Below are 22,249 nucleotides of genomic sequence, written 5' to 3'. Positions count from 1 at the left end.
TTCAGCAAGATTTGAAATTTTATTTTACAAGATTTGAGGTTTAGAATCTAAGCTTCTGGAAAAACCATTTGTTCTTTCCTGACTTGTATCTGAAAAGGAATGTAAAAAATATTATTTTTTTTGGAAAATGTGTTTTGGACAGGAAGTCACCTTTAAGATGATATATGAGGATATCAGATTTTCTTCGATCTGATCAAGATTAGATTTTTCTTTGTTTCTAACAGATGTATGCATCTGAATTCTTTAATTTTAGTTGATTTTATTTCATGTTGAATTCTTAGATTTCCATGTCTGCTTTTTTGTCAGTGTGTTAACCCTTCAGGCATTCTCAACACATGACATCCAAAATTAGCTTTAAGCTTTTGGAATAAAGATTTCAAAGTGAAAATTCAAAGTCACAGGAAGCCTGACATGTCTATTTTAAAGTTCATCTTTTCCTTAACACAATACTTATTCCCGTATTGATGTTTCAGGAAGGGAATGACAGTTTAATGAGAAAATATTTCTTTATTTGAGTGTCCCAAAGTTGTGAAGATTTATGATTTCAATATGTTCTGAATGTGAAATCATAAAAGGCGATTGATTAGATTTGTTTTCACTTGTAATGTTATATGCCAAGTGTCAAAGTCCATTTTTGTGGTCCCTCAACTGTTTTGTTTCCCTTGGCTTTGCCCCAGGAAACATCGTTGTCTGGGGACCACAAAACACATAGTTTACCTCGGTCCCACTCAATGAGTGATTAATACCAAACACTGGCCATTAGGATACAACAAATTTACAAGAAACATGATGGCAACCATGCTATGAAGATGACATGAAGATTCTTTTTAAATGCTTTTTGCATAAACCAGATAAAATTTGTAAATTAAATAAAAAATCACATGACATCACAGTCATTAAAGTGCCTATAACCTTTATAGGATTATGATCAATTTTGATTTTCTGTGTGCTGGAGATGAATAAACAAAAAAAATTTTTCGATTGACTAAATATTCTCAGAGATATAACGCCCTAAAGTACGCAGTTTTGCCACGCCCCATCAATTTGGACGGGATTGCGAGGTCTGGTACCTAGTTGGCGTCGAATGACGTCACAACAAGAATGACTCGGCTCCCAATAAGTAAAACAAAGTAGAGCTTGACTGTTCCTTCCAGTGTTTTTACCTGTTTTGGTCGCTTTATTTGCCTCTTTGTATGTTTGAAATTAACCAGTTGTCAAAGAAAGGCTGTAAGATGGAATCCACTGATAATGCTGATGAATACTTTGATTCAAGCGACGAGAATGAGAGTATTTACGACCTCGAGGACGAAGAATTAGACGAAGCCGTTCATGGATATCCCGAACAGGAATATTCTGATGAAGAAGTTTATGACACTTGGGTTATATCCTGTCAAATAGTTCCATGCTAGTATCTTTCATTGTTTATAGCTGGCCCCAGTTTTATAGTTACTTAAAAATAGGACTTACTGAATCAACAAAAGAAAACTTTTCCCTACAACTAACCACCAAATGTTGTATTAGATTAAAATTATTGTTGTTGTTCGACCACTTCTCGCACCGGCAACTCAACTTCTTTTGGTGAAGACACGGAGGCAATTGCATCTTTTAAAACCATTGGAAAATAGATAATTTAAACAGTTTGAAAAATAAAATCAGGGAATTAGAACTATCGAAAAAGTAAACATTCCTGGAGTTTTGACCAGCGACACTTTTCGGCGATTACGATCCGAAAGTTTGGTTTGCTCTTCATGGTTGCAGACATAAATCCTTGGGATGGCAACAGTCCCAGCCTCATCTTTAACCAACTGAGGACGATTTTACGAGACAAAATCAAATCTCTGATTATAATCCTCTGGTAGGAAGTGTGTAGAAAATATGACGGAGGTAGCCGAGGGGTTGAAATTTGCTTGCTTTCTCTTCACAAAATCAATCCATCTTTGCTTCTGGGCGATTGTCGTTATGAAATGGGATCTTATGCAAGTATATACCTTTCGTAAAATCTGGGGTGTTTGAGCACCCAGCAACGACACATCTAGTTGGCATTTTCTCATATTCTGACCGAAGAACTAGTAAGAATCTTTGCTTATCAAAACATTCGTTCTTGTTGTGACGTCACCACTCAGCGAGACTCTGCTCGGCCCAGTTTCCCTTTATCTCGTCCAAATTGATGGGGCGTGGCAAAACTGCGTACTTTAGGGCGTTATATCTCTGAGAATATTTAGTCAATCGAAAAAACTTTTTTTGTTTATTCATCTCCAGCACACAGAAAATCAAAATTGATCATAATCCTATAAAGGTTATAGGCACTTTAACATTTATGCTTAGAGTATAAACCTTCATAACTTAACAAATCAATACCAAAAGTATCATATATAGCTGATGTACTTTTAAGGACAGGAGACAAAAATGAAGAAATAGAAAACATGTGCGCATGCTGCGTGCAGTTATGAAGCATGCGGGGATTGCCAGAACACGAGATAAGTGTTAGGAGAAGCATGAGACGTAGTGGAGTGCTTCTCAACACTTCTCAAGTGTTCTGCCAATCCCCAAGTGCTTCATAACTCGGAATGCAAGATTTATAACAGTTATTTAATAATATGACTTATTAAACTCATTAATAATTCATGAGGAAAACACAACAGAAATCACGACCGTGAAGAGTGTTGTAAATCTGATACAAAACTGTGTTCATTTGCATAAACCTTAAGTTGGATTTTCTTGGCCAAATTCACTTTTATTTTGATAATTTTAGTGAAACAAAAAGGAACTAACCTAGACGTTTGATAAGTCATATACAGTATTCGTGTCCGTGTCGTATCAGATATACAATCACTTGGCTACGTCTCGTGGTTGTATATCTGATACAACACGTCCACTCATACTGTATATATAACATACAAGACTTGTGGAACTGCCTAACTTTGTGAATTATTACAAAAGCTACGCAACTCTGATGAATTTTGTTTCTATAAAAAAGTATACTGAATTACCTTTCCTCAAACTTGGATTTGACCTCTCTGAGAGCTTTCCTCTTGAGGGAGGGGTCACGGAAGATGTCCTTGTTTATGTTCTGTTTATCAAGGGGAACATCCACAGAGTATCTGCAAACATTTGAAAAGATAATTGTAAATTATGAACTCAGAGGTGCTTGTTGGTTTTATCCTGTGCTCTGAGGGTTTTCCTCTGGCTTCTCTGGTCTTCCTCACTCTGCTGAAATCAACTTTGAATTTGCAATTTGATCTTGTAACGAAGGCTACAGGTTTGTTAGTTGCAGCCTATCAAGCGTGACACTCATATAAAACAAGGATGATTTCTTTATTGTAAATAACTACACTGCATGCTTTGTTTTTCTGTTGAAGCATAAAAAAATGGCCATATCCTACTACTTTGTACAGATGTCATAAAAGCTGTCAAGTCTTACAAGTGCATAATGTATACAAGGAAATGTTAAGGGCATTATGCATCCATAGCTCTATGGATTGCATGTTGCCCTGATCAAACTCAGTGCACAGTATGTACTGAAGATTTCATTAAAATGAAGTGGAAATTTATTTTCTGAAAAATGCAAGCTCTTGCTTGTATCCATAACTTAATAGATGCATACTGAGTGTTGACCATTTATTTATTTCAAAATAAAAAAGGCTGCAATACACTTGGTTGTGCGATAAGTTCTATGTTGAAAACTCAAAAGAAGGTCAGAGCATTTCTCATGTTTGTGCAATAACAACTGCCACAATATCCACCACTCATTTCACTTGGTTGAGCACCAGACTTTACTGGTAAAAGTTGAAACTCTTAGGCCCTGGCTAAACAAGGAAGCATGTTTCCAGAAACATGTTTCCCTAAATGTTTCCTAAAGTGGCAAAACTGTCAGAAAACATCGGGAAACAATGTTTCCATGCATCTTGGAAACATGAAATGTTTTTGCTGCACAGCAAAAACATTTTTTGCATCTTGGAACCAAAATTTGTTGCACACAGAAATGTTTCGCATGTGGCTAAACTGGGAAACATGTGCACGGTAAACATGTTTCCTCGTTTAGCCAGGGCCTTATAGCTACAACACCCTCAAAAATAGAATTATATTTCTTACTTGAAATAATTTTACTATTAACTACTTACCTAGTTGGCATAAGGTGGTTGTAGTTAATGACCTTAACAAAAGGCTTGATCTTGGACCTCTTGGCAGACCTTTTCTTGCCCATCCTTTTAGTAACTTTAAGGGGGTATCGCGAGATACCAGCAACGAGGGCATGTCCATACTGCTTGTCTGTGCTTCCTTCATCATAGTTCTTTACGATCAAGGCCTTCTTGCCAGCATAGCGGCCATTAAGGACAAGAACGACTTTGCCCGACTTAATGAATTTGCCCATTGTTACCCTAGAAGATCAAGAAGTTCAGCTTTAGATCTGTATCTAATAATGGTTGTATTCTTGAGGTTATTGACTGTCCTTTTGGACAACAACCAACATGGTGGCCACAAATTTTGTCCTTATATATCTGTCAAGTGCGTTTTTAAAGTATTTCATACATTTATGAGGCTTAATGTTCAAGGAAATATATGAAATACAGCATAATTTATTCAAAGTGTAAATGATCGAGCAACATCAGTTGCTTTTCAAGTACTTTAATGATGATTTATACATGAGTGATTTATAATTTCTAACAGTTTGCATAACTTATAATCTTAACAAATCCTAACTCTTTGTAACAATTTCAAGCAGAAGTACAGTAATCCTAACATAAATTATTATTTAGAGGGGCTACAGTTTTTCACATTGTGTTATTTGTTGTACACAGGATTACACGATACAGGCAGACTACATGAAAGTATTACAATCCAAATTCAAATAAATCGTCTAATATAGTAAAAATTAAGAGACTACGACTTGCAGACCGTTAATACTGCCAAATTCATTGATCTCCATGACACGGGCTACTTTTAAGAAAAGCAGGGACATTATACTAAAAACTTTAAAATAACTATTTCACGCTAAAAGTACTATCATTAAAAAGTGGCGTTTTTCGACACAAAAGTAAAACATAGTATTAAAAAATTGAACAGAAAGAAAGACGTAGCATTGGAGTATTTAATGTCGAATTTATGAGGATGGACGATTTATTTTCAAGGAGGATTGAGCCGGATTGAAAGAAGAACATTCACACTCACCAACAAAGATGGCGTCGAGAGAGAAGAGGTCGAACTGAAGTTCCGCTGACCAGTAAGTAACGAGTAAAATAATGTAGGGGAGGGGAGGGATAAATACAAGAATTTATTCACACGGCTTTTTACCAAATTTTTTACCTGTACCATTCGCATTATCAAAATGTCTGAAAGAAATTGCATTATTACAAGAGAAAATACATAGTCTAAATGAAAAAGTCAGAGGCTACTGAGAAATTCATGAATAATTTAAGGCTAGTAAGCTTAGTAAACTTATTTGACAAAACCAGCCAGCTTCACATTAAAATGTTTGAGCCCGGGGGGGGGGGGGGGGGGGTACTACCACCCCAACTTGGGTAGGGGTGTGCCGCCAGGACCTCAAAACCCTGACCCTATCCCAGATTTAAAATTTTGATTTTACATACCCTTTCCCAGACTAAAACTAAGAATTGTACACCCTATCCCAGACTAAAACTAAAAGACGGAAAATATGGTTTTACAATCGATTGCAATCAATATTTACTAACATTTTTATTGTTTTTGTGTCGGCAGAAAGCGTAGACTACTCGCCAGACAAAAACCACCAAATCATTAACCATATCCCAGACTAAAATCATACCCTATCCCAGACAAAATGTCAAAAAATGATACCCTACCCCAGACCCAAAAGCCGAAAAACCATACCCTATAGGGTGGCACATACCCGTATAGCAAATATAGGGGAGTACCCCCCCGGGTGTTTGAGTTCAACATACAAAAGCCTGTGCATAGAAGTATGCAAATATATTAAATGTGGTTATTTATGTGTTGCGCTGTAAAGTTACTCAACTAATGAAATATACCTTAGTGGTAAAGTCCCCCTCTCCATTCCTCAATCACTTCCCCCACACGAGTCGTCAGGCACAAGGTTTGACCACACCCTAATTTGCATTATTTGTGTGCATGGCATCAAACATTTACCCCTGGCTTTTGCATGCAGTCAGTCAGGATAATTCTTCCTTTGGGTTTAAGCCCATTGGGACTATAGACACTTTGATGGGGACCATCAATCACACTGAAGCAGGTTATTCAGGGAGGCTTTGCACCATCACCTGATGGCAGCCATGACAGGGTTAATAACAATAGAGTCTTTTCCTTCTGGAAAACTGAATCCTTTAGTGGTTTACTGCTTGCCTCTTACCACTGTGGTCCGGGTTCGAGCCCTCAGGCTCCGACTGGATCATGCAGGAGTTGAGTTTGTTTGTTGAATGTTCTCTCCCTTGCCATGAGGGTTTTCTCTGGGATCTCCGGTTTCCTCCCTCCGTAAAAAGCAACATGTGAGTTGAGTGTTTTGTGTCGTAAATATAGAATGTAGTGGTAATCAGATTAGACCAGATTCAATTATTCCTGCCCCCATCATGGCTGCCATCACCTGATGGTGCAAAGACTCTATTGTTGTACCTCCTGTCATGGCTGCCATCACCTGATGGTGCAAAGCCTCTATTGGGATAAACAATTTGTGAAAATTTTCAGCTTTGCTATTAGGGAACTGATGCAGGTTATTCAGGAGATTTGGGTTATTGGGATAAAAATTTTCAGCTATGTTAATAGGGAAGTTAAAAAACTTCCTTTTTTGCAAATTGTTATTCACCTCCCTCACCCATCCCCAATAATCAAGAAAATATGGTCCTTAACCTGTCTCACCCACATCCTCACGATATGTAAGGTCACAAATGTCAAAGGGTCAAAGGTATAATACTTTTTTGCCCATCATAAAAACCTGTATTGAAGAAATAGGAAATGTGTGTGCACGCTGTCATCCAGCTACAAAGCAGTGTGGGGATTGGCAGAACACAAGAGGGTTATTAGGAGAAGAATATGACCCATAGGAGAGCTCCTAAATGGTACCTCCTCAATAATTCTTGAGTGTTCTGCCAATTTTCATGTGCTTTTTAACTGCACACAGCACAGCATTTGTAAATTCTTGTATAATATACAAATAAAAAATAGCCTTCTTATTTTATCTAATTATTTATTCATTCATATATTTACAGTTATGCCGTGGCATTCCATGTCATTCCACCCAACAAGTCCCTTGACCATAATAGCTAATAAATCTCATGTACTGTACAGTTAAAATACTAACTATAACTAGGTAATAATCTGATTTCTCATATAAATAATAACTTAGATGAACTTGCAATATAATTTAAATCTAAGAATCAAAAACTCTTGTAGGAATTTTGTCATATACATTAACTCACTTTTCTACACTGCACAATTTGGTATTCACAAACAACTGATCAGGCTTAAAGATTGCACTAGTTAGAAATCAGAAAAATGGAATGAAGCGAAATAAACAAAAATATTTTCTTAAATACACAATTCTTAATCTTATGCAGTTCTCAATCACATGCAACAAGGAGGACATTGGGCTCAAACACATAGAGCTTGGAGTTTGAGTGAAAAATTTAAAGCATGGCATCGTACTATTGCAGTAAATATCAGCTAGTACTACATGAATTTTATCTATGCCAAAAGCTGAATAATAAATAAAGGTTTTAGTCACTTTCCATTAACATCTAGACCACTTTTGCTTCATTACCAATAAGCTTGTCTATACAAACAAGTGAATTCAAAGGTTTTCAGCAATAGTAAAGAGCACTCTATTTGTATTAATTAGTTAGTGATATTTGGTGCTAATTAGAAAGTGTGTTTATCTCGCTAACTGTCAATCAAGAGCTTAAAAGCATGAGTGAAGAAAATGAAATTGCTGATCATTGATCTCGCATTTGTCACATGTAAATGCGAACTGCATTAAGGTAAAACAGTCACAGACCTAAGCTAAATTCTAAAGGGGGTATATCAAGTATTATATCTAGATCGGTAAATTGCAGCTGACTGTCAAGGCTGTTTTCAAACTATTCAACCATTTCAGTAAACCTGAACATGCCATAGCAAATTAAAATTAAGTACTGGGTTTTAGCAGATTGATCAAAAATCTGAAATGTTTCAAATTTCACTCTTCAAGCACCTAAGTTAAAAAATTGTAAAAATAAAAGCTTTTAGCTAATCATCAAGATCTAGAGTTCATGGACTGTGAACAGAAAATTATTAGTTCAGCTGTCACACAGCTCTCAGCATTTGCATAAAGCGATCGATTGAGTAAACACAACAGACGACGGATTTCAATCACAAAGTAATCGATCAATCCCATGAGACCAAACAAGTAATTTTTGTGTACATCAAAAAATGCTTATTTTACCGACGTCACGAACAAGAAAATACAACAGGATTTCACATCAAGATACGAATTCAATTGACACTAAAAACAAATTTTAAAATCATCGATTTTTGGTTCAAACAGATATTTGACAAGCTATATCACACCGGGACGCGTCTCATTATTAACAAATTCTATGGTACATTTGTCAAGTACCCTTCGCAGACAAACTATATATCCCTCCAAACAGAATACGAACGGAGTTGCATATATCCTAGGTAAATCTTCAATCTCGTAAATTCTAGATGTTTGATTTTTTTAGTTGAGATAAAATCTCCAAGTCGTAATAACATCTTTCGCTGCTCATCGGGGGGTACAGGAACAAACACCAACGCTCTGTAGGGTTAAATTAATACGTCTCGAATAAGGTTCAATTTCTCTGGTAAAAATCCATGTAACATATATATCAGACATCCACCATGACTGATCTTCATGAATTCAATAAATACTTTTAAATATTTAGTGTGGCAATGAGTTAATCGAAGGGTGCTGTGCTTGCATGTGATTCCGCAGTCCACTTGGGCTTTTGTAACTCTTACCACAGTGACATTTATGTGCTTTTTTAACCCGATTTTCTTTCTTGTGTCCGTATTTTGCGTGGTATTTTATGCCATTAACATTTTTGTAGCGTTTTTCGCAGCCAGCGACGGGGCAGACATATCTTTTCCCTTCGCCATCGTCCAAGGCAACGGCGTTCAATATTAGCTTAAAATCGCTTGGAAAACTCTGGTCAGAACTCCACGATTCATCGCTTTTATCACTCATATTTCCATCGTCATCCACAATATCAAACGGTTCTGTGTTCCCAATAGGATTAAAAGTCATTTTAGGAGTAGTAGGTCTTTTCTTTTTAACGATATGTTCAGTTGTTTGCGGAGTAATGTCATTAAGTTGTTCTTGTTCTTTTTGTTGGGCCCGGCGAGCTGCTTCGGTAAAGAAACAGTTAATATAAGACAGTGGTAAAGCAGCCGGCGGAGACGATTCTTGCTTCTCCAGTATTCTCTGGTCTTTCTCGATGTGTACCAGTTCAATATGGTCTATCAAATCGAGTAAAGAGCCACAATGTTTGCCGCAACCGTGCCATAAACACGAGTAGCGATAAAACGCTGCCATCTTGTCCTGTCTGGATGTGACTACCTCGACTGATTGATTACGTCATTCTTTTGTTTGCTGGTTGACGTAAGAAAAGGGTTGCGTAAAAAAAAATAGACAGGCCACGCGCTAGCCACGTGCGCTTTGAAATTCGAACAAACCAGAAAAAATAACTTGAAAATGGGAAAAATACAAAAGAAAAACAGAAAATGGAGGTAGATATATGCATTTTGCAGGCAAAGAGGCTTGTTTTCAGAGCTGTCTTCTTTTGTACAATTTTTCAAATGTAAGAAGTTCATAACTAGTTATAAAATGTAAATTTTTTTTTGTCTTCGAGAAGTTGAATTGAGCGTCATAAAGTTTCCATCACTTCAGTCAGGCTACTACAGAGGTACTCCAGTTTGGCAGAGAAATTTTTCGCTCGCGTTAGTCCTCGTCTTCAATAAGATTTTTTACGATAACTTACAATTGTCAGAAAATTACAGAACCAACATGTTACCCAAAGCGGAAAGTGCGAACGGGACTCTAGGTCCCATGCTAGGCATTTCCTTTTGACTAACGATATAAATCAATAGAGAACTGTCTTGGAAAATTAATACAATTACAGTAGTAAAAATTGATAACTAGTGAACCGAGAACGGCCAAAAAATAATCAATAGAGTTTAAGCAAGCAAAAGTCCCTGAGGTTCAGTTATTATCGGACGATGACAAGGACACTTACGAACTAATGACCAAGTACATGTTCTTAGGAAGGCTATTTCTTTATTTATCAGTAAAAAAGGTCTTTATCAAGTATTAAATCAAGTATAATCAATTCTTAACCAAAAATACTACGCCTTTTGGCAAGATCACTTGCCCAGGACTTATCATAGCACTGTCAGAATGGGATAGGCTTAGCTGACAGTTATTCATTTGCTAAGACCTTGTAGGTAAAGAGATAGCCCTTTTCCAAGATGTCTGTCCCTGGAACAAGGCAATATTCCATGTGGTGAGTCCTCAGGTGTTCCCACTTCTTGCTTGCAGCTACCTCATCGATCTTTTCTTTGTATCCGTGCTTCTCGTTGATAAGAGATTCCTCAATCACCATCATTATGATACCACCTGAAAGGATTGGACAATTATACACAATAATTGATGGAAACACAGTCAGCTTCGGCGTCAGCAGCTTTTTCACATTCATCTCGTCCACAGGGAACCCGGATTTTGGAGCCTGGTTGAATGATTATGTTAGCACCTCCAAAACGTACACAGATACTAACAAATTATAGAATCTTCTTGTCTCCTTTAATCGTACTTTTTTTGGTTCTTTTTGAGTCTACACGTGTCTACATGTATATAATATCTCATTACCATTTACGTCATTTTCACCACGTGACACTCTCCCCTGCTTTGAAAGGTCACCATTTTTTAAAAGCTTAGTGAGTCCTAGCGATACCTCCTTGATAAATACCGGGGTGATCAGTCCCAGCGCCATATCACTCCTCGCTCTTTCCACTCACTTTCTTGCTCCTGTGTCTAATTATCATACATAATTAATTTTCTGGTGGTTACAACACCCTAACATTTGCTATCTTATGATGCGTTACAAGAGAATTCATGATTTTTTTTATTTTTATTTTTTTGATACTAAGTGTTCATAAGTGTTCCTATGTTTTTGTATATGACATGAGTATGTGAATATCTCTGCCGGCTATCCATAAGCCAAAGGTACAGTGTTCAACAGGTGCCAAGGAGGATTCACTGGGTGCCAAGGTAATCCGCAGTACTGCATCTGGTAAATGCCGTGGTTATACTGGAGTGGCAGGCTTGGGGGATATACCATTTGTTGGTATGGTGGTATTTGCACACTGTGAACCTGGTTGAACCCATACCGTTCAGGTGGAGCACGTGCTCTTCGTGGGTACTGGTTACCTGTTCTTCCTATTCCATGCTCTGGTTCAGGTGGCGCCGTGGTCTCTACCTGATTTGCTGAGTTCTCTTGAACTGCATCGTGTTCCCCTGCAGGACGTTCCACTTCAGATCTCTCCCCCTCCAGTTGTAGAGAATCACCTTGTTCATCATGAATATCCTCAATGTCACTATCTGACATGTTAGAAGAGTCATCAGGTGATTCTGGTTCCTGTTGTATGGGGCTTTGTCGTGCTGGCTGTTGTTGGACGTGCTGTGCGGGTTCTAGGTAGTCGCAGGGAAAGAGCAGGTTTCGATGCAGGAGTCTCGAGTTACCCTCGCGGTCTTCTCGCTTCACTTCATACACCGGGCCCGTCCCCTTTCGGTTTACTACCACGTATACAGTATCTTCCCAGTACGAACGAAGCTTGGCTGGTCCCCCTCGAGGCGTGAGGTTTCGAACCAGGACACGGTCTCCTGCTTGAAGCTCCGTGTAGTTAAGTCGACGATCATAGTAATCTTTGCTCCTCTCGTTACACTTTGCTACATGCTTCCGGGCTATGTCGTATGCTGATTGCATCGTTGACTTCCATTGTTTAACGAATTCTCTTTGGGGGAGAGATGCACCTTCAACCTCTCTACCGATGATTAGGTCGATAGGTAATCTTGGCGTTCGGCCATAGAGCAAATAGAACGGCGAAAAACCTGTACTAGCATGTGGGGTACAATTATAGGCGTGGACAACTTTGTTAACGGAATCCTTCCACTTGCTTTTCTTGTCCTCTGGCAAGGTCCGCAGCATTCCCAGCAACGTTTGGTTGAAACGCTCTGTTTGTCCATTTCCTTGTGGATGGTATGGTGTAGTCCTGGCGTGTTTGATACCGCTTAACTTTTCCAGTTGCGAGAAGAGGTGGTTTTCGAATTCTTTCCCCTGGTCATGAAGAATTTTCGCTGGAAACCCAAAGCGTGGGATGAGATCGTTAAAGATTTTGTCAGCGACAGTCCTGGCAGACTTATTCTTTGTGGAGTACGCTTGAGCAAATCTTGTAAAGTGGTCAACGACGACTAATATGTACTCGAAGCCGCCGGCGCTCTTCTCCAGGTGAACAAAGTCAACAGAAATAAGTTCGAAGGGCGACGATGACGTCAGGTGTTGCATCGGGGCACGAGTCGGAAGTTGAGGACGACGCTGTTTGAGGCAGTGACATACCTTAGTGACGAAATGAGTTATGTCATCTTGCATCCCGGGCCAAAAGAACCGTTCCCTTGCCAGGCAAATCACTCGGTCTGCACCCAGATGACCCATTTCTTGGTGGAGTTCTTTGTAGACTAAAGAGCGCTTACAGTGAGGCAGGACCAGTTGATTATAATTTGTTGTTCGTCGACGTAACAGACCGTCGTCGCTCACCTCCAGCTTCGTCCATTCTCTCAGTAAAGCTCTTGTCGACCGCGATTCAGTCATTAACTTACGACGTGATGGGCGTCGTCCCACACGTTTGAGCTCCAAGACTCTGCTAATGGAGAGATCACTTTGTTGTGCCATCTTCAAGTCGCTAATTGTTATTCGGCTGCCATCAACATCTATCAATGATGGCTGATCCATGACATCAACCCGGTTTGTAACTGAAGCTATCCACGTGGTGTCTCCAGTTCCTAATGCTGTTACTCCAACAAGAGTTGCGTTGACTTCGTCACGTGATGTGGTGTTATTATAGCACGTGTCGAGTTGTCCCATGTCCATTGGCATTCGGCTTAAGGTATCAGCGACGGTGTTCGAACTTCCAGGGTGGTATTTTATGGTGAAATTAAAGTCCGTAAGCTCCCCGATCCAGCGGTGACCTGTAGCATTCAGTTTTGCAGTAGTCTGGACATAGGTCAGAGGGTTGTTATCTGTGTATACAGTAAACTTGGGTGCGTAATATAAGTAATCTCGAAAATGTTCACACACCGCCCACTTTAACGCCAAAAATTCGAGTTTTCCTGAGTGCATGTGATAGTTGGATTCCGCGGGTGTTAGAGTACGTGATGCGAAACCAATCGGTTTCAATTTACCGTCCTGCTCCTGGTATAATGCAGCTCCCAGACCATCTTTGGACGCATCTGTAAACAAGACGAAAGGGACGTTCCAGTCTGGGTAACTAAGGACCTGTGGTGACGTTAAAGAGTCAATAAGGCTGTTGAGAGCCTGTTGGTGTCGTTCTTCCCATTTAACTACAGTCGATGAGGCTGTACGGTCCTTTGTCTGTTTTGGCCCCTGCAAAAGCTCAAATAAACATTTCGCAGTTTGTGAGAAGTTAGGTATGTATTGCCGGTGATAACCTAACAGTCCTAACAGTTTTCTCACATCGGACACGGATGTTGGTTGACTCTTCTTTAGTGCGAGTACGGCTTTGATGTGAGTAGGATCAGGTCGATGCCCGTCCGCCGACACGATTCGACCGAGACACGTCACCTCTCTTTTGAACATTCTACACTTCCTAGGCTTTAGTTTCACGCCATGTTCGCGGAGACGGCGCAAAACGAGGCGAATATGCTCCACATGTTCCTCAAATGAGCTGCTAAAAACGATAACATCGTCAATATAGGGGATACAGATTTCATCCCTGAGTCCCGTTAAACAATGTTCCATAAATCTTTGATACTCGGCTGGGGCGTTTTTCAGGCCAAATGGGATTCGAACCCATTCGTACAAGCCCCAGGGGCTAACAAAAGCCGTAAGATGTCTTGACTCTTCTGAAATAAAGCCCTGGTGGTAAGCTTTTCCTTGGTCTAGCATGCTGAACCACTGGTTACCACCTAAGCTTTCCAGGATTTCTTGTACGCGTGGAAGTGGATGTCGATCTGAAAAAGTTTTCTTATTAAGCTCACGAAAGTCTACGCATAAGCGAAGATCACCGTCCTTCTTTCTGACGCAAACTACTGGCGAAGAAAATGATGACCTGGATTGACGAATCCATCCCTTATTTAACAAATCCTCAATATAGTTTTTGACTTCTGCGTACAATGGTCTTGGGATCCTAGAATATCCTCGATTCACTGGGTCGTTAGCCGTCAGGTGAAGATTCATTTGCAACTCTGGTATGCAGCCGATGTCTGCATCTTCTTTGGAAAATGATTCCTCCTCTTCAATTAGCATTTTTGTAGCTAACGTTTTTTGTTCTTCCGTGAGATCTCCGAGATCAATCTCCGATAGTGGGCCAGTTAAGATAGCTTGCTCGTCACAATTTGATTTCAAGATGTCCGACACTGAACTAGATTTAGCTGAACTGTTGTCCGCTCTAATACCATTAACACCGGACCGACGTACATTTTTCTCTTCTGCGAGTTTAACTTCAACGGGCGTTACCGAGCGTACAAGGTGTAGTTTGCCTAGTACAGTTCTGCTTTTCAGGAAGATATCATGTTTAGAGTTATTCTTTACTTCAACTTCTACTCGACAAGACTTCCCGCGTTTTAAGCTCACGATAGTCTCATTAATTTCAAGACCGGAATGGATTGTCCCGTCCACTTCCGGTTCAAACAAAGCTGGTGCATTGACATCAAGACTTCCGGTATTTGCACGACAGGTTACAAGTACTGTTTGATTCATCGGAATAATAATATCTTGTTTAACAGTTTTCAGGTTACACAGTTCCGTTTGGCTAGTAGATTGTATAAAGTCAATAAGTCCCGCAACATTTTTACTTGCATTTCCAATGAATGAAGAAGATAACACAGAATTCAAGATATTTACATCAGTTCCATTTTGACTAACAAAGTTATTAACGACTTCTTCGATTATATTAAATCCAATGATAGGCAAATCAAGAGGTTTTTGTGATACCAGAAATGGTGTAGCTACATGGCAGGAATCGTTCGAATCATTCAGTTCAAAATCAATCTCTACCCATCCCACAAATGGAAATTGGGTTCCGTTAGCGGCTTTTAAGTCTAGTTTTGAATCACCAATAAGTTCTGACAATGGACGTATTTCTGCTGTCGGATAATTGGTTATCACAAAATCTTTTGACACTACAGACACTTGGGCACCAGTATCCCACAGTGCGTTACAAGGTACATTATTCAAAGAGCAAGAAATTGTGCACTTACTTCCAACCAGTTTAATCAGTGATGTCCGTTGCTTTGGTGTTAGATGACTGACGAATATTCCACTTTCCCACTCGGCGTCTTCTTCATTACTCGCTATCGTAGAATATTGGGACACGTCAATATCTGCTACTCCCTGTCCCTCGGTGGCAGCAGATGTCCGTTTCCCTGGTTACGCTGTTTACATCCACGAGCCAAATGGTCGCTCGAACCACATTTGAAGCAATGGTTACATTGGCTGATGTTTCTTTGTTCGCAATCCTTACATGTTTTTCTTCTTCTTTGATGTTCTTTCGCTGGCTTATCATTGTTAGGCGACGCACTAGATTTTGACTGTTCTTGGACCTTGGCATTTAACTCGGCTATTTGCGCCTGCAACGCTTCAAGAGTTGACATAACCTTTGACATTTCTCTGGCTGATTTTTGGCTGTTGTCATTTATTGAAGACACAGTTACTTTGTTTCCCGTGCGACTTGTGTTGAACTTTAGTTGCCTCTCTCCCTCCACGGAAACTATTTTATTGAGTGTCTCCATGAGTTCCTCGTCGCTGGATTCGCCAGTTTTAAGAACAAATCTGAATTTGTTGCGAACAGTCTCGTCACGCAAGCCAATTTCAAGTGCATGAGTAAACAGAGATTGTACCAAAGTTGCATCGTATTTCAGTGAGTCGTCAGCTTTAGATGCGAAGATTATTCTTTCCCTCAGTGAAAGCGCTCGTAGCAGAAAGTCTTGTGGGCTTTCTTTTGTGTCTTGTACTAGATTTGTTAACTCCTGGTATAGTTCCGTTGACGATTTCTCCCGGTAGTGTACCCTGATGATCTGACGAAGCTTTTGTAATGTGATCTCTGTCATCATTTCTAAATAGTCTTTCAGCTTCGAATTCGGGCTTATTGCTCGAATGACTGCATCGACTATCTCGTTTTCCTTATGTCCCCTCATTAAAGCATTGTCTATTTGTCGCATTAGTCCAACAAACGATACTCTGTCCTTACTGTCCCCTCCAATCGTTCCGGCTATTTTAAAATCTCTCCTCAGGTTTAAATTGAGTAATTCTCTCATGGCATTGTTTACACTATCCTGAGTCATTGGCGTTGACGCATTAGCAACGTTGGAATTGGTGATTTCCTTCGCGCTGTCTCCAGCTGCTAGTGGCGTTTCTTTAGATACAGAATTGTTGTTTTCCTTCACGCTGTCTTCAGCTGCTAGTGGTGTTTCTTTAGATACAGACTGCTCATTTTGAATCTCAGCATGTGTATTTGATTCCTGAGTACTGCTCGCTGCAACATCCACGTTACTCACGTTTTCGGACACGATCCCCCACACATCGTTTAGGAATTTTTGCAGGTCGTCCCCTTCAAATTCCTCGGTGCCCAACTCGAATCGTTCCCTCAGCTTCTTAACTTTATATCGGCGACTCGGTTGGCCGCTGATATCCACTTTAAGAAACTCCCCAAGCGTTGCGAGTTGATCCGCGTTCAGTGTGTATAGCTTCTCCTCGATCTTAAGCTCTAATTCCTCCATAGTGAATGTGTCCGATGATCAATCCTTATATAAATGGTTTCCAATACGTCTGAGCCCCCAAAAATATGTTAGCACCTCCAAAACGTACACAGATACTAACAAATTATAGAATCTTCTTGTCTCCTTTAATCGTACTTTTTTTGGTTCTTTTTGAGTCTACACGTGTCTACATGTATATAATATCTCATTACCATTTACGTCATTTTCACCACGTGACAATTACTTCGATTACTAAACTTTCGCTTATTATGGGTCTCCTGTGGTTTGTGATCGGTTGCTGTTATATCTGACCCCCGGGGGGGGGGGGGGGGGGGGGGGGGGGGGGGGGGAGGGCATATATGGACTATACGGGGATAATCCACTGAACAGGGTATGGGTTTTCGAGCTTCTTGTCATAAACAGGGTATGCAATTTCACTCAAGTTCCAAGTTCTTCCTGAGTTTCCTGTCATATTCAGGGTTTCTACTTTCGTATTGACCGAAACTGGTTATTATGGTCGTAAAAAAACGATACGCGAGATGACATGATAATTGAAACAGGAACTCAGTGCAATAAATTATATCGTTTGTCATAAACAGGGTCTACAAATTTGAGTTTTTATGTCATAAATAGGGTACCCCTTTCAGAATCCCAGCGGAACACCCCTACCAAAAATCTGACGAAGTACCCCCCCCCCCCTCCCGGGATCTGACCTGGCGTAAATCAATAGGCCATTAAATCCATAAGCACTCTCTAGTATTACCTCTCGTCCCAAATAATGCCCAATAAGGCAATACCCAAAGGTTTAGATCTGATGATTACAGTTTAAACCGTTAACCGACGGATAATCACAAGCAACCCATAAAGAGCAAAGTCATCTACCGGGCAAAGACACCAAAAGCCGGGTTCCCTGTGCTCTGCCTTTAGAAAGATTCTATAACGTCACGTATCGAACAGACAAATCTCGACTTTGCTGCTGTTGATATTTAAGTTAATTTGTGCAACCATCTTCTATTTCTACTTTGAAACTCCACTATGTTACAAGATTTCACGTTGAACTAAGTTCGTAAATATCAGTTTCGCTCTATCGAGCCGCTTCAGTCCTCAACCTGATATTATTGTTGTGTAAGCATGTTAATGTCGCAAAAGAATAAGATGATATAACCACCCAACCACCCAACCACCCAACCACCCAACCACCCAACCACCCAACCACCCAACCACCCAACCACCCAACCACCCAACCACCCAACCACCCAACCACCCAACCACCCAACCACCCAACCACCCAACCACCCAACCACCCAACCACCCAACCACCCAACCACCCAACCACCCAACCACCCAACCACCCAACCACCCAACCACCCAACCACCCAACCACCCAACCAACTAACTTAAGCTACCTATGGGGTCTAATGATTATTCCATTTACATACCTGGCTTAACATGGCGTAAAATCTCATCAAAAGCGTCCGGTTTGATATGCCCAATATGGATCGCCCCAGTGCTGATGGTTGCATCATACTGACCCGTCTTAATCTCTTCTATTTTCTGATCATTTAGAGCAGCGCAAATGATTTTCTGGTAGACACCCTTGCCGCGTGCGATTTCGAGCATTTTCGGAGAGATATCCAGCGCATCAACGTTCTTGTAACCAACATCTCTCATTTGCTGTCCGGTAATCCCAGTCCCTGCTCCAACATCAAGGATCTTCTTGTTGAACCTGTCGTCTTTGTAAATCTTTGTCATCTCTTGATCAAATATATCGACAAACGTTTTGTGCCCGACGAATTTGAGAGTGACACAGTCCTAAACATGACAAGCAGCTAAAAGTGAGCAAAGCCGGTTTCCATAGGCAGCGGAGCTTATATTTTACAAACATGAGATCACTAGTACAATGCACAGAACTCCAACTCAGTTGGCACACGGTTATTGATGGCACGCTCCATCGTGAAAAGAGTGAGTAGATAGGAATTAGGGAAACAAGGGTAGCGTATGGGTGAGAGCGCTAACCTCTCCCAAGGCCGACTCGGGTCATATGTGAGTAGAGTTGCTTGCTGATTCTTTAGACTGCACTGCAAGGGTTTTATACCAGGTTCTTATCCTGGGTGCCAGAGACCTCCTCCCTCTCTCTCTCTCGCCCCCAAGCCCCACACGTCCTCTGGCACCCAGGGTACCAGGTTCTATACAGTTCCTTCATTCTGTAAAAATGAATGTCTAAATTCCAATTTAGTGGAATTCAGTGGATAAAGAGATACTCTGTGCAAATACCACTGCTAAATATTAACTTAGCTTTAACCTTTTTCTTATAAATTCCTTTTACCTGCTATTAATTAGAAACAAAATTTCTGGGGCTATCTAGAAAATTTTCCAGTTAATTTAGCTGTCAGCCTCTATATTATTATATTATAATAATTTTGCTTAAAAAATATATACTGTCGTATATGTAACAGGGTCTGGAAGGGTATTCGTGGGAGCCGGGAAACAAAAAAAAAAAAAAAATATAGCGCGGGATGCCGGAAACTAGAAATAATCTTACGTGATACGGGATATTGGCATCAGCCGTGACTCGGGATGCGGGATGTCGGTGGAACTATAGCGCGTGATTCGGGAGGCCGGCATCCCCTTCCAGACCCTGACGTAACACTAAAGAGCAATAAAGATAATCGATATCCATCCATCAATCAATATCATATCAAATATCATTAAATGGTGGGTACTGACTTATACCTTTTTATAATCCTTGGCCCATTTGTCGTAGAATGTACATACTTCTTCGTTAGTCGTCGACGCTTTTATTTTCGCCAGTTCCTCTATTCCATCAAAACCAGACATCTGCAATTGATTTTTATACATACGGTCATATCAATGATAAATATTAATATGAGAGATCGGGAACTAAGATATAGATAGGGAAAGTACACGAAAACATCAGTGATAAATTGACATTATATTTAAGATCAAGAGCATAAATGAGAAAGGGAAACTTCTTCATAACGAGCGCGCCATTGGGCTATTTTTAGTAACCGGATACAGTTTAAATTTCGCATTGCCCTACTCCCGTGCGCCATCAACTTGCGCGCGTGCGCCCTTTACGTTTCAATAAAAACGAAATTTAAACTGTATCTGGGATATGCGATCTGATAAATCACAAGAAATCTCAACGTAAAAGGTTTGCCCGATTGGGTCGAGATCGCTTCTTACCCCGTTCCTGAAAGACACCAAAGTGAAGTTGGTGTCAGGTTTCCGAGTCAGATTTTTTTCCGGGGGGCGTCACATCTTTTTTATCTACAAAGTGCTCTACATTCGTAGAAACGCTTTGATTTACTATAAAACCCACACAGCATGTGAGTAGTGTGTGTGTGTGAGTAAATAGTAGTGAATACAGTGCTGTCAAGAGAAAATATACTAAGAGAAGGAATCCGCGCGCCCCATTATGAACACTCTTTTATGCAATTTTTTTAGAATCATTCATTTGATCGTCTGTTTTTCTGTGCGCGTCTACTGCGCGCGCTCTATCTTTGTTGCTAATGTCCTCTTGTGTTTTTTATTTGCAAACAGCGTATGAGCGCGTGCAGAACGAAAAGCAAACGATGGCAAATGTGATTATAGAATTAGCATCAAACGGTCCCTATGATGGCTTCAAACATGAATACCAGAGATTCCTTCTCTTAGTTCATTTTCTCTTGCTGTCTATTACGTGAGGAATGGCTTTATAAAAATATAAATTTAGATAAGTTCAACGGGTTATCCTCTCGGCTGCCAGCCAAGAACGCATATCATGCAGGCCACGGGTCAGATTTCTATCGACCATCGGCGTTATCCAGCTTTGAGCAATGATAAGTTTGGATATCTTTTTACATGTCAGACGAGAGCATTTTTCAACACCAAAAGTAATGAAAGGTTTTGCTGTTTATACGCTAACAGTGAACACTCCAATTTATTATTTTTTCATTTATGTAAATATACTTTTGTATTTTTCTTTTCCTTTCATCATTTCATCTCCTTGAACAGCTTTTTTAGACTTTCAATATATTACTATTAGTCCAGGGCATTATTTCAGTTGGTAGAGCATCAGACTTTCGCGAGGAAGGTCGTGGGTTGAAGCTCCGGCCGGACTAACTTTTTTCTCATTCCTTTTTTACAACTTTATTGGGTGATAGCTATAACTAAGGTTCATGTATACATAATTGGAAAAAGTAAATGTGAAAGGCTACCCAATAGGGAGAGCGCGAACGGAACTCTAACTCCCATACTAGGGCTAGGCACTCCCTTGAGGAAGAAATAAATGAAAATAAGTAAATATACTATTATCTGTGACACGGACACTCGCGGCGAACCAGTGACCATGTGCGAGGAAAGTCGATATCAAATACACTGTTAAGGAGAAAGCAGTATTTCAGCTTTAGAAACAATTTAAATGACGAAAGGCTGGATAAACAAAATCTAGGAGAGGCTGTTTTTACAAATGGCATTCCAGAGACAGACTATACGGTTAAATAAGATGCAAAAAGGGACTTCGAGTCAGGGTCTTAGAATAACCGAAGAGAAGGTGCTGCCTTGTTGAATTCAAGATTTCAAGACATAACACATCCCTGTCTCCCAACCCTTCCTTAACCAGTATCTAGGGTCGTATAGTGGAACATTAAAGAACCTAAGTTGGACTATTCGCGCATAACTTGAGTATGGGATTGTCTCCGTGTTCAACAGCCTATTCCTATTTGAGACATAAAATACTAATTACTTCTCAAGTTTCTCATGTTTTAAGCTGCGTGCCAGTGGCAGCCCGTGAAGCTCTCGACTGAAAGTTAAAGATCGTAAAGCGCATCGAGACGCATGTATAATGCGCTGTATAAGAACAAAATTCTAATTACCCATGTTAGCCTTCTATTTATAAAGGGATTTACACCACCCCACTGAATAAATTCAACTCTTTTAAGGACTTCGTTGGCATTTTCGACTGGCAATATTAGCCAATAATGCAAAATGATTATTTAAGACACGACCGTGTATTTCCTTGTCGTAGCAAACACTGCGTACAAACACTGCGTGTGCACGAAAAAAAAATCCACTTACCTTGATAACCACTGCTTCTTAAATGCACAGTTGCTTGCCGACGTGTCGCTAATACCCAGTTTCAGGGATCATTTACCGTATATGAGAATGCGGACAATAGGCCTTCTCTGGATTCGATAAACAGGATGCATTGTGGTCTAGGTAGAAACAACACCATAAACTGCATGATGAACAAAATAA

General features: G+C 40.1%; 3 protein-coding genes across 3 annotated transcripts; all 3 read right to left on the bottom strand.

The window, feature by feature from the left end:
• LOC116301138 (large ribosomal subunit protein eL27) lies at nucleotides 1–5,254 on the bottom strand. Its single transcript, XM_031710147.2, has 4 exons — nucleotides 5,170–5,254; nucleotides 4,122–4,379; nucleotides 2,991–3,101; nucleotides 1–89 (listed from the first exon to the last, which is right to left on the bottom strand). The coding sequence occupies exons 2-4, from the start codon at nucleotides 4,370–4,372 to the stop codon at nucleotides 41–43; spliced, it is 411 nt and encodes a 136-aa protein (XP_031566007.1). The 5' UTR covers nucleotides 4,373–4,379; nucleotides 5,170–5,254; the 3' UTR covers nucleotides 1–40.
• Nucleotides 5,255–7,154: 1,900 nt separating this feature from the next.
• On the bottom strand, nucleotides 7,155–9,656 carry LOC116301140 (juxtaposed with another zinc finger protein 1-like). Its single transcript, XM_031710150.2, has one exon. It carries the CDS (start codon nucleotides 9,536–9,538, stop codon nucleotides 8,885–8,887), a length of 654 nt encoding a protein of 217 aa, XP_031566010.2. The 5' UTR covers nucleotides 9,539–9,656; the 3' UTR covers nucleotides 7,155–8,884.
• Nucleotides 9,657–10,259: 603 nt separating this feature from the next.
• LOC116301139 (methyltransferase-like protein 27) lies at nucleotides 10,260–22,192 on the bottom strand. The gene is made up of 4 exons (XM_031710148.2): nucleotides 22,070–22,192; nucleotides 19,724–19,828; nucleotides 18,430–18,802; nucleotides 10,260–10,618 (listed from the first exon to the last, which is right to left on the bottom strand). Exons 2-4 carry the CDS (start codon nucleotides 19,826–19,828, stop codon nucleotides 10,422–10,424), a joined length of 675 nt encoding a protein of 224 aa, XP_031566008.2. The 5' UTR covers nucleotides 22,070–22,192; the 3' UTR covers nucleotides 10,260–10,421.
• Nucleotides 22,193–22,249: the final 57 nt, after the last annotated feature.

Source organism: Actinia tenebrosa, unplaced genomic scaffold (genome assembly GCF_029948245.1).
Source record: "Actinia tenebrosa isolate PJP-AT-01 unplaced genomic scaffold, QUT_ActTen_1.0 PGA_scaffold11__36_contigs__length_13525064, whole genome shotgun sequence".
In the NCBI taxonomy this organism is placed as follows: Eukaryota; Metazoa; Cnidaria; class Anthozoa; order Actiniaria; family Actiniidae; genus Actinia; species Actinia tenebrosa.
This window is presented reverse-complemented; position numbering and strand designations above follow the sequence as displayed.

Excerpts from the sequence above, each read along its gene's own strand:
- LOC116301140 (XM_031710150.2), bottom strand. The coding sequence starts at position 9,538 with ATGGCAGCGTTTTATCGCTACTCGTGTTTATGGCACGGTTGCGGCAAA.
- LOC116301138 (XM_031710147.2), bottom strand. The coding sequence starts at position 4,372 with ATGGGCAAATTCATTAAGTCGGGCAAAGTCGTTCTTGTCCTTAATGGC. Across the intron at positions 3,102-4,121 it reads AACCACCTTATGCCAACTAG|ATACTCTGTGGATGTTCCCC; the intron begins GTAAGTAGTTAA and ends AAATGTTTGCAG. Across the intron at positions 90-2,990 it reads AAATCCAAGTTTGAGGAAAG|ATACAAGTCAGGAAAGAACA; the intron begins GTAATTCAGTAT and ends ATTCCTTTTCAG.
- LOC116301139 (XM_031710148.2), bottom strand. The coding sequence starts at position 19,828 with ATGTCTGGTTTTGATGGAATAGAGGAACTGGCGAAAATAAAAGCGTCG. Across the intron at positions 18,803-19,723 it reads GGGCCAAGGATTATAAAAAG|GACTGTGTCACTCTCAAATT; the intron begins GTATAAGTCAGT and ends TGTCATGTTTAG. Across the intron at positions 10,619-18,429 it reads TTTACGCCATGTTAAGCCAG|GTGGTATCATAATGATGGTG; the intron begins GTATGTAAATGG and ends CAATCCTTTCAG.